General features: G+C 54.1%; 1 protein-coding gene across 1 annotated transcript in view; it reads right to left on the reverse strand.

Annotated features, from left to right (window-relative positions):
* Positions 1–6854, reverse strand: part of HES1 (hes family bHLH transcription factor 1) — a 13979-nt gene extending 7125 nt beyond the window's left edge. Inside the window, 1 exon segment of the mRNA XM_019472865.1 lies at positions 6804–6854. Within this exon segment, the coding sequence (XP_019328410.1) occupies positions 6804–6854 (51 nt within the window).
* Between the last annotated feature and the right edge of the window lie 4840 nt (positions 6855–11694).

The raw sequence follows: 11694 nt of genomic DNA on the forward strand, positions 1-11694 counted from the left end.
TTCCGTCCTGTGGCGCGTCACTCCCCCCCCCCCCCCCCAGCCAGTATCTTTTGCAAGATATAGCAGCTCCAGGCAGAGGGACATAGAGCTGAGCCTGCGTCCCTCTAAGAACCAGAAATAAATGCGCAGTCACTACCGCGCTCTGGAGAGGAGAAGGAGCGTCTCTCGGCTGTCATCCTCTCCCTGTGTGGTGGGAGGTGTTGGCAGTGAGAGCCGAGTTATTTATTTATTAAGATCCCACTTGTGTTGCTGCCTGAGGCTGCTGTCTCTGTGCCGGAGCTGTGCTGCCTGTGTGCTTGCAGGGCGCGGGGAGACCCTGCAAGCCATGGAGCCTGGGCACATATATAAAAATACTGTGACTTCGGCAATGGTGGGGCTGGACGAGGCATGCAGGGCTCGTTGGCACTGAAAATGTCACTGTCCCAAACACCGAGCAGAAGGCACCCTCTTGAGAACCTCCAGGCGAAGGTGTATGTGCATCAGTTCCATATCCACTGAGTCCAGCCCCCAGCCGCGTTGCTGCAGCACTTGTGTGCTGAGCCGTATGTGATCCCTGGCATGCTGTGGCTGTAGGAAGCCCCGCAGGCTTTTCCAGAACATGGCTTTTAAGTCAGATCAGACCAGCAGTGCCGTTTGCAGCCCGGCTGTGCGCAGCTGGATCAGCGTGGCCGGGGGGCAGGAAGACGCAGGCAGGAGCATGGCGAGGTGGGAGCCTCGCCAGCCATCCTCTGCGCAGGGAAACGGTGCCTGGGTGCGTCAGCGTGCCCTCCAAGTCCCGGCACACGAGCCCTTCTGTGCCCCCTCTGCCCTCTTCCCCCGGCCCCGCTGGCACCTGCAGCCGAGGGCAGGTGGGAGCCACGGCACGCGGCTCCCTGGGGACTCAACCTTCACCGACTGCAGGCTCATAAATCCCATGGGGCCAGCCCTTGACCGCAGCGTCTGTGCTCCTCTGCAGAGTGATCAATCACATTTCCCAACACGATTCCTTCTCCTCGGCATTAATCAGTCCAAGAAAGCAGCCTGGGCTGATCACTGCCCTGGAGCTTTCTGTTAAATTCACCAGCTGATCGTCATCTTTTATTCCTGATGCCATAAATCGGCAGCGGGGAGAGCGGTGTGTAAACTGCACGTTATCCTCAAAACCCTGGCAACCACAGCAATGCAGCAAGAAAATATTTGGGACCTTTGGGAGGTGCTGCGACAGGCAGCCCTACCTTGCGCTGGGAAGCTCAGCTGAGGGCAGCGCGGGCAGGACGGACAGTACAGGGGCTGTGTGGCCTGCCGAGGGCAGGGACAGAGGTCTCAGCCCCCCTGGTCTGACCTGGTCCCGGAGCCCTTGGGACAACAGGCATTTCCCCTTGACAGATGGGACTGGTCACAGCTTGCCAGCCCTCCCATTTCTATTTTTCCCGTATCCATTTATTCAAGAAAACACAGAATGCTTCAGGGTGCAGTGCTTTGCTACTGCAGAATAGAGCCTGCCGAGGGCAGGGACAGAGGTCTCAGCCCCCCTGGTCTGACCTGGTCCCGGAGCCCTTGGGACAACAGGCATTTCCCCTTGACAGATGGGACTGGTCACAGCTTGCCAGCCCTCCCATTTCTATTTTTCCCGTATCCATTTATTCAAGAAAACACAGAATGCTTCAGGGTGCAGTGCTTTGCTACTGCAGAATAGAGCCTTTGCCCAGCCAGCATCTTTCTTGAAGTGGTAAGTAGATGGACTCTGATAAATCCAGGGTACGATGAATCATTTGCACTTGGCACCTGATCTCCCCGGTGTCTTCAGTTTTGTTTTAGCTTGGCAGCATTATGGAGAGAATTAGCCAATCTCACTGATATTTTAATGTATATATAATTTGAATGCTGCATTCCTAAAATCAATATTCATTATTCAAGGTGATAGCAGAGCTAAAATTAGTCCTTTAGCTATACCAAGAATATCAGGATGATATTAGGATTAGTGACCTTAGGAAGACACATGTCTTCATACACGCGGGTAGAGCAGCAGGGCATGGTGCTAAGCTGTGTGGCAGTGCACCCTCAGCATCGTCCCTGCCGCCTCTCCGGGCAGCCAGATCCTGCCCTGCCTCCTGCCTGCGGCAGTCCCGCTGAGCCGCCTGAATTACGCCAGGGTTAAGCTGCGGCGGTAGGTGAGGTGATCTGGGGCGGTGTGCCACGGGAACACAGGGACGGTGGATTTTTATTTATTTTTCTGCCCAGGGCGGTCAGACCTGACGTGGGAGGTGGTGATTTGGAATCCTCAGTTTACACATTTTGACAGCAGAGCAGGGTGTGTGCTAGGATGGACTGGTTTTCTCCCTTATTTTCCTTCCTTCTCTTGCTGATTTGCAGCCAAGTCCCTCCATTAGCCCCTTGGCCACTGACATGCATTAGCAAGGGGTGGGATTTTGGGAAAACTCCTGTGCATTCTCCATTTGCTTTGGTTACGCACGGCCGCACGTGTGCCAGTCCAGAGCTGTGTGCATGCCCTGGTGCTGGAGATCACGCTGGAGAAGAGTTTTTCTCGTATTAGCTAATAGGAGAGGAGAAAAGGTGGAGATCTTTTACATGCTAGGCAAGAATTGATGTGTTACTAATTGCAGTAATAGAAAACATTATCCCTCAGAGGATGTTGTTATTTTATAAACAAGGGGATAATTTACAGCTCAATTACTTAAATCATGAGTTAATTGCTAAGCATAATGAATAAATACATTTGCAAGTACAACATTTAATTTGCACAGATTCCAGTAGTCTCGGCATTAAGAGGCAGATCATTATTTGATAAGTAATCTGGAATGTCATATGAAATGACATTTTTTTTCACATGTAATCCAAATGATGAAATGTCCTGAAATGAGATTTCAAGGGCCTTGTCCTTCCTCCCCTGCAACGAAGGGAAGTGTTTTCATCAGCTGCCTTAGAAATGCGTTCAGGCTGCCTGGGAGCACAGGGGAAGGCAGGAATCTTCCAGGAGCAACATAGAGAGCAGAGTAGCAAACGTAGGTTCACGCAGGTGTGATTTTTTAATACTACAAAATGCAAAGAGAGAATATAGAGACAAAAATTGGGGACGTCTGTGGTGGGCTGGGAGGCTTCACATCAGTGTTAGCTGGCGGCAGGATGACTGCGGGGCTGTGAAAAACACAGGCAGGACCCGAGGAGGTGAGCAGGGAGTACTTCTGGCGACAAAAGGGAGGTAGGTGTTAGTGCCACGGCCTGAGCACCAGCGAGGCCTCGGCTCTGTGCAAGGCTGCAAACAGAAGCAGCAGCAAATAAACCCAGCAAAGGGGGTTTTTGCAGCCCACCGCTGTCCGTGCATGCCCAACAGCCTCTGCTCGCTCTGCAGGAGGCTGCAGGACTTTGGAGGCTGTGGGACTTTGTGCCCGTCGCTGGCAGGTCCCGTTCTGCAGGGTGTGAGGAGCCCTGACTGCTGCCTGCCCGCTGCCACGCTGGCTGCTGGAGCCAGGGCTGGCTGCTACTGCCCTGAATAAGAGGCCCTGCAAACAGCAGGCACCTGCACTTTGGTTGCTCCTCTCAAATAATCTTGGGCTACGGGTGCCCTTTCGCAGGCTCATATCTTTATTGGAGGCTGTTAAAGCCAAACCTCCCAACAGCAATAACGTGACTACAAAGCATGTCTAAGAAAAAAGTACGTGGGAATAAGTGAGATACTGAGATCCCAGCCAATTTCAGTACAATACAAGTCTGAAGTATCCTTACAGAGTTAACAAGTCAAATTTAAATGTATACAAGGCTCAGGAGCATACAGGAAACAGGATCAGCCAAACCTTCAAAGGCACATCACTGTCTTTCAGAAGTCCACTGAAAGGCTCATGCCATAAAAAAGGTGTATTCACATGGCTGATACAGTGATAAACCCGGTGAAGAAATGCCAGCAGCCAGAGTGGGCAGGGGTGCTCGCTGCAGGGATGTTACAGTGGCCCAGTCCATGGAGCGCTTTGTCCTGCTCTCTCTGCTGCTGCCCCACAATAAAATGGCATTCTTCTGGTGTAAATCCGGGGAGAGCTTGGCAGGTGATTTCCTCTGAGGCAAGCAGCAACCCTTGCCACTGGCTTTACGATAGCCGAGCCAGCCTTTCCAATCCTGCTGCTGGAGAGAGGCAAGAAAATAATGCTCATGCCTTGCCCGGCACCGTCTCCATCACACTCCTGAGCAGAACAAGCAGCAGCCAGGAGTGCAGCACACGGTGGTGAATTCCCTGTCCCCTGTGACATAAGCACCCTGGATGCCACAGGCAGGAGAGGACGAGGAAGGAGCTAGAAGAGGCTGCTTGTGCTGCATGCCCAGGAGCTTGTCCCTGCTTTCTCCTCAGAGCCGAAGGCACCTGTGGATTTGGAGCGTGTCTGCTGTAGGCACCTGGAGAACAGTTTGTTTCAGCAAGAGGAGCTGGAGGGGACCTCGCGGAGTGTTGCAATGCGGAAACTGTGCCAAAAGGTCCCAAGCCTGCCCGTATTTAACTCCCTTAAGTACCAGATTAATAGCCAAATGTGCTTATGAAATGCCAAAGACCTGGAGTTCATTCAGCCTGCCTGGGTGGTGTCAGCATGGCTGGCTTACCATGCCTCATCTTTCTGTCTCCGGTGTGTTATTTGGGGACAGCAGGCTATATTCTGCCTTCATCATGTGCTGTTGTGTGTTTATACATTTTACCCATCTGTTCGAAAGCAAGAAGCGATGCCACATGACTTAAGCAACCAGCCACGCTCTCTAAATAGCAAAGCATCCAAGCAAGCTGGATTGGAAACCATCCAAGGGCTGCAATAGATTGGCATAAAAGTGTTGAGAAAATGCCCTGCCACAAAGACACTGGAAAAATCAAGGTCATTTCATGGCTTGTTTGTGAGCGGGAAGGAAAACCACCCCGATGTGGTGCCTCAGAAGAGGCCAGCAGATCTGGGATGAGTGTTGCAGGACCTGGCGTGCAGGAATTCATGAACCATAAGGCCTTGTCAAAAATAATTTTAAAATGAAATGCAGTGTCCTAGCAAAACACATGTCTGAGACATAAAACAAAACCAAAGTACAAAATGTGGCGTTTAAAGGCTGGATTCTGTCTCAAGTGAATAGAAGCCACATGCAACCATCTGAGATCAGATTTTGGCCTGATTTGAAACTGTGCTCACGGAGGGTGCGGTGAGAGCAGGCAGAGGAAGGCTCCATCCCCTTCTACAATCCTCTAGACCAGACCAGTCTTTCTGTACTTCCCCGTGAGAGAAAAGGCTTCTGACACCAGCCCCTGTGTGCGTTAGCTCCCCGGCTGCGGGATGGAGGGTCCCGGGGCCGCACCGGGCAGCGTGGTGGCTCAGCTGCCCGCTCCACACCGCGTGCAGGCAGCAGCGAGGCTGCTTCCACCTGCCTGAAAGCCGGGTCCAGACCTGCACATCTGTGCCTGCGCTGCCCAGGGCGGGTTTGGGGCTGGTGAGCTCCCGGCGACACCACTGTGCACCAAGTGTCCTGCAAAAGTGCCGGTACCGAGGCTTAACCTTTATTAATCGGGGAGAGGAAGAAATAATGCTGGCAAAATATTGTCAAATACTTCAAATTAATGATTAATTCTAGATGGAGTGATACTGTTTGATGTGGTCTTTGCTGGTTTAAACAGGAGAAGGGTGATTCACTCTAAAGGAATTTATAAAAACACAAGTATTTGCTCATGGACAATAAATACTGGGGCAGATAAAAAGGGGGATGAAGTGTTCAGCGTCGTGATAGCAACTGTGCTCAAGAAAACTTTTGACCTTCTCACATCTTAAATCAACGCACCCCCCTCCCTCGCTCTCCATCGGGCCTACCCTTGAGGCCGAGGGGACGGGTACGTGGGAGCGCGCCGGGCTCACCACGGGCTGTGTCACCGGCAGGTCCCCCCTGTCTCCCTTCCATCCCCGCAGAGAGGCTCGGGCACCCGCGCAGCACCTGACAGCAGTTTACACAATCTGTGTATACAGTGTCATCTGTCAATTTGCCTATTGTACATATAGGCGTATAAACCCGGTGCTGAAACTGCTGGCAGCACCTGACAGCAGTTTACACAATCTGTGTATACAGCGTCATCTGTCAATTTGCCTATTGTACATATAGGCGTATAAACCCGGTGCTGAAACTGCTGCGGTTTACGGAGCTGCCCCGCCTGGGAAGCTGAGATTTACACTGCCTGCTGGCGAGCGAGGCGTCTCGTCCCGTCCCCTCCTGTCCCCTCCCGGTGTGGGCAGGCGGGACGCCCAGGAGAGATGGCTGCAGGCAGCAGAGAGCCCATTAATAACCCAGACAGAGCTGCAACAGAGGTGCCGGCAGCGCTACGCGTGCCCCACGGCACCTGACAGCCATCGGATGTGTACCTGAAGGAGGGAGCTTGCTATCTACCTTTCCCGTGGGAATACGATGCAGCCAGGATAACCCCTGGACCTCGCTGGGGCTCTGCCAGTGCCATTAAAGTGTTGACGTCTGCTGATTACCCTGACACGATGCTGGTTTTATTGAGACAAGATTAGCTACTCGCACTTTGAAGGGAGGCTGGGCACACACTGTCACCGGCTGTCCCCTGCCGGGAAGGGCTCCGGAACCTCTTTTCACTCTGGGCTTTTTTTCTTTACAAAAATCTAAACTATTTTTGCCCTAAAAGTAACAGCATGGGGGTGAGTGCAGGGAGCGGATGGGGCAAAGTTCCTGAGCTCGCGTCCAGCCTTGCCGCAGCTGCCGCGGGGCGGCCCTGGTCACAGTACCTGGTGGTGCGGGGCTGATGGAGCGGAGCTGGCGGTACCCACGGAGGGCTGAGCCCCTACCTGCGGCCGTTCCCGCGGCATCGCCTTGCAGGCTGTCAGCGAGCCTTTCATCGCAGACCCTACTGACATCATCCTTTCCAAAACACCTGAGCTCCTCGTGGTCCCTGTGCTCATAACACTTGGAAGTGACAGCGGCTTCTGGTTTCAATTAACCCAGGGGCAGTTTGGGGACTATCTGATTGCACAGGAGTGGAAGGGAGAGGAGAAAAGGCCTTTCCGAGCAGCGGCGATATAGTGTGTGGATGAGGAACTTCTGAAAAAAGCAGATGGTTTCTCTCTTTCCTTCCTCCTTCTTTTCTTCATCTTTTTTTTTTTCCTGAATTCTGTGGAACAGACAACCCAACAGCACATTTTTCACCATCAAAGCTTTGCTGAAGGGAATTCTCCACTGCTATTTCATTTCTTCCTGATGTTCACAGATCATAAAGCAAACGGCCTCTGGAGGACGGGGAGAGCAGATCTGTCCGGGAGTCACAGCAGAAGACCGGCCCAGCACCCTTGGTGCACGACAGCCTTTCCCCAGCGGTTGGCAGCCAGGGGAAGCACGCACGCATCTGCCTTTGGATGCTGGGTACCAAAGATGGCACCACAGCCGACCGCTGCTGACACAGGAATCTGGGACACACAGAGGTTTGCAGAGGTCCGTGACCTCCGCCTTGGGCATCTACACAAGGATAACAGCCATGAGCAAAGGCTGCTTGCAGCAGGGGAAAGCAGGCATCAAAGTCCCCGGGCTGGCTCCGCTAACTAGGTTTGCTGGTGCTGTCCTGGGAGGAGATGCACTCGCAGGTCAGCAAAGGCAGGTCCCACCTGGAGCCTTCCTCCTGCAGCCTTCCCACAGTCACGTATCAGCCAGGGATCCCAAATCTTGTGTCTCTGGGAGATACAGGGAGGGAGGAAGCCATAATCCCATGAAATCCCAGCCCACAGTGTGCCAGTCCCTTGAATTACTCTCACTTGTGTGCAATGTGTTCAATGCCTTTTGGAAGAAAGGTAGTTAAAGGAGGAGGTGTAAATGGAAAATAAGATTGAAGGGCAGACAGGGCTAGAGAGTTCTGTCATGCTAATCTGAGATCTGCTTTTTTAAGACACCATTTTTAGACTTGGCAACGCTAGTTGATTGCTGCCCCCTGCGATGCGTGGCAGCGCTGGCCATGCCATGGGAAGATGCTCTTGGAAAAGGAGGAGTGAGAATTCAGCCCAGGAGCTGCAGCACGGGGAGGGACAGGAGCGAGGGACGGCAGCCAGTTGTGCTTGGAGGGCTGAGGGAGGACACTGATGACTCTGGTCTTCTTTCACCAGTGACTTGGACACAATAAGGGAGCATTTGCTTGCAAAGTGTGTTTCCCCAGCCGAGAAAGTGAGATGCGGAGGCCAGCGTGGGGCCGGGAGCTGCTGCCCGGTCCCCTGGGGCTGCCTACGAGGGCGGGCGGCCAGACAACGTGCTTGCTACACGCGTGCGGCTGAGTCAGAGGAAGAAAACTGCAGAAGGGAACGACAAAACTGCTGGGAAGACAAATGGGGCTGAAATGATCACTGGGACCAGGAGGGTCTGGAGCAGCTCTCAGCAGGAGCGGCAGCAGCCAGAAAATAACCTCATCGCTTGCTGGAGCCTGAGCCACATGTGAGAGGGATGAGCTGGCGTGGGCTGGCGAGGGACGGGTGTCCCCTGTGCCGCATCTCCATGGCCTTGTTCACCACCGCTCGCGCAGAAGCACAAGCTTGCTCCTTGCTGTGAGCCTGCGGAGGAGGCGCTGGAGGCAGAGGCGAGGAGCAGCCAGCCCTGCGGGGTTTATCACCGGGTATGTGTCGCGCTTGTCACCTCTGACATCAGCTCTATGCCTTGAAGATGTCCCATGCCTAAGGAAAAGCTACTTACAGGCTCCATACCCTGGATGGTGAATGGCAGTGACCCTGGACTGGGATGTGGGTTGCACTGGAGGGATGGTGCACAGCAATGCCACCCCACACCATGATGCTGCCGGTAGTGCAGAGCCGCAGCGCTCAGCTGGGTCTGTCCCCACGTCCCAGGGGTCCAGGGAGCTGCTGACCCAAACATGGCAGGTTTTGGGTGAAAGCAGGCTATCTGTGAAGGTGCTCCAGCCCCGCTCCCCACGTGCCATGGGGATGCCTGGTGAGGACGAGGGCACCGCTCACCTCCGCCCCACCTGCACCCTGGGGGACCCATCCAGCCCCCCCCCACCGAACCGGGAGTGGGGGTCGCGGAGTGAGGACAGCTGTGGGTCTCGCCGGCAGCCCGGCACAGCCTGACGGGCTGGAGCCAGCCCAGCCAAAGAGTTGATGGTTTTCACACCCCGTCAGCCTGATGAACCGCCTCGCTCCCTCGGCGCTCAGCGCCTGCAAGGGTCAATTACAGCGATTACTTCAAGGAGTCAAACTGGCTGCCGGCAGCGCTGGAGAAAATCTTTGTTTCGGGTTCAACTTTGTCACAGGAAGGAAAGAAGAGCCTGTGTGTGCGGCGGGGGGTGAAAGAGCCTCTACTGTACGCGGGGCAAAAGTCAGGGGGTGGCCGGGTGTTTGTGGGGGAGGAGGGCTCCCCCAGGGCCAGCTGCCCTGTTCTGCTAGTGCAACTCTGAGCAGCAGTCGAGGCTTGTGCAGCCTCCAGCCCTCTCGGTGACCCAAGAAGGGCCTAAAAGCAGCCCAGCTGTTGTAGGGAGAAGCTAACGAGGCAGCTAGTGGCGGAGAGAACCTTCAAAAGTGGACTTGGTGCTGTAATGTGAGAAACAGAAAAGAGCAAAACCCTGGCAAGTTAAAAGTAAAGTCACAATAAAGATGATTTAAAAGTTTGGGGAAAAGTTTGGGTGAAAGCACCTTGCTATATATATATATCTATATATATATCTATATACACCTTGCTAAAGGTATTAAAAGCTGAAAATAAGCACGTTTACATACGTGCCAGGAGCAGGAAACCAGCCAGCGAGGCAGTGCAGGTCGTGGATGATGGAGGCACGAACAGAGCACCCAGGGAAGGCAAAGCCTCAGCAGAAAAGCTGAGGGGTGGTTTGAAGATCAGGGAGCATGCTCAGGCAGTGCCCCCGCGGCAGTCTTCCTGCAGGGCTGTGCCAGAGGGCTTGTCCCACGGCAGGGGCCTGCCGGAGACGTCTTCCAGCAGAGCAAGGAGCTGCGGAGTGGCATGTGTCCAGGACGAGGTGATGCCAGCCCAGCCGGGGTCGGTACACTGCCCCTCCTGCCAGCCTGGGGCAGAGCATGGGGAAGGCGATACGAGCCATAGCCAGCGGGGCTCAGGGGATGTCACAGGCAATTTTGGGAGAAGTCATCTATAACAGTCTGGGTCAATACAGCCTTTGGGGAAGACTCAACACCGCCTTGCAAGAGGAAGCCATGCCTCGCAAATCAGCCAGGTCACTAAGTGTGGGGAGCAGAGTGATGCGTCGGTCATGGGGCAGTGGCACTTCCAAAACGGTTTTGCCTCAGCACCTCTCCAAAAGCCCCTGCATGCCCAATGGACTGGAGAGACATTCACCTTGCAGGGAGAAAACAACTGGTTAAAAGACTTGGGGTCACCAAATGTAAAGCTGGCTGCTGAGCAGGAGCTCACAGTATTAAACTTCAGGCTGGTAAACTGGCAGATGAAACTCAGTATTGATAGAGGCAAAGCAACAACCCACAGAAAAGCAGCCCTAGCCATGCAAAACGCTGACCCCCTCTTTAGCGATGCTGGGTGAGAGTCAGAACAGCAAGCGTAATATGTGATTAGGAAAGGAAGAGAGAACAACTAAATAGATTCTCCTCTGGAGTATTATGTGCAGTTCTTTTTTCTCAAAAAGGATGTAACAGGAATAAAGGAGTATGCAGAAAGGCCTTAAGGATGCTTGGGAGTAGAGTTTGGAGGCATGGTGAGGAAAGATCGGGAAAGATCAGATGTCCAGGTCACGTAAGCTTGGAAAAGCTGAAGGGAGATGATAAAGGTCTGGGAGCTGGAGCGGCAGGTGGAGGGAGAGCTGGCATCAAAATGGGAACAGTGAAATCACAGTGAGAACAAGTCCAAAACAAAGAGGAGGAAGCCCTTGCCTTCACCAGGCACTGCTCAGCTGCGAAACCCTCTGCCACAGGCTGTTGTGGCAGCCAAAAGCGCACAAGGTGGGGAAAGCTGTGCCCACTGATGCTCTGAGTCAGCCTGACACACCAACTGCAAGCAGCTGGGACGGAGCTCTCTCACACCCACCCAGCTGCCCTGCTCCCCCGCCAGCCCCGTACCTTCCACTGTCACAAGCGAGGTGCTGGGGGCTGGCACTGCTCCTGCAGGAGCAGGAGTATTTCAGCACCTGGTGCCCTGCAAGCTGACGATCCTTGGCCTGGGAAAGGGGTGAAGGAACCAGAATACCAGACCATAAGGCTGAGCTGAGAACACGGAGGCACCTTCTGAGATGCGAAGAGTTGGGCAGGGAGCTGTGCCCCGGTGCTTTGCTTCCCATGTGCCATGCTCTGGCTCTGAGCTGCCAGGCAGAAATCCTCCCCTGCCTGCCACTGCTGCCTCGTCTGCACAGCGCCTTCATCCCTCCCTGGCTTTTATGAGCAAGAATCGACCAAGATTTTCTCTGTCAGATTGAAAAATATCTTGAGTCAGGAAGAAAAAGAAGCTGAACCTGGCTCTGCGTCTCACCGGGGCTGTCCTGGGCATCTGGGCTGCGGGTGCTGGATGCACAGCCTGGTGCACCCCCAAGCAAAGCGAGGTGGCGGGGCAGCAGGGCTCAGCTGTCAGGGCAACGTGTGCCTTTTGCCAAGCTGTTTTTCTCTGGTGCAAAGCCATTTGCTGCCTATAAGGCTGGCCAGCCCTGCTCTGAAGCTGGAGCACCGGCAGGAGAGCTCAGCATCCTCTGCAGCTCCACACCAGCATCCCCCCCCC

This window comes from Aptenodytes forsteri, unplaced genomic scaffold, assembly GCF_000699145.1.
Source record: "Aptenodytes forsteri isolate BGI_AS27 unplaced genomic scaffold, ASM69914v1 Scaffold404, whole genome shotgun sequence".
NCBI lineage: Eukaryota > Metazoa > Chordata > Aves > Sphenisciformes > Spheniscidae > Aptenodytes > Aptenodytes forsteri.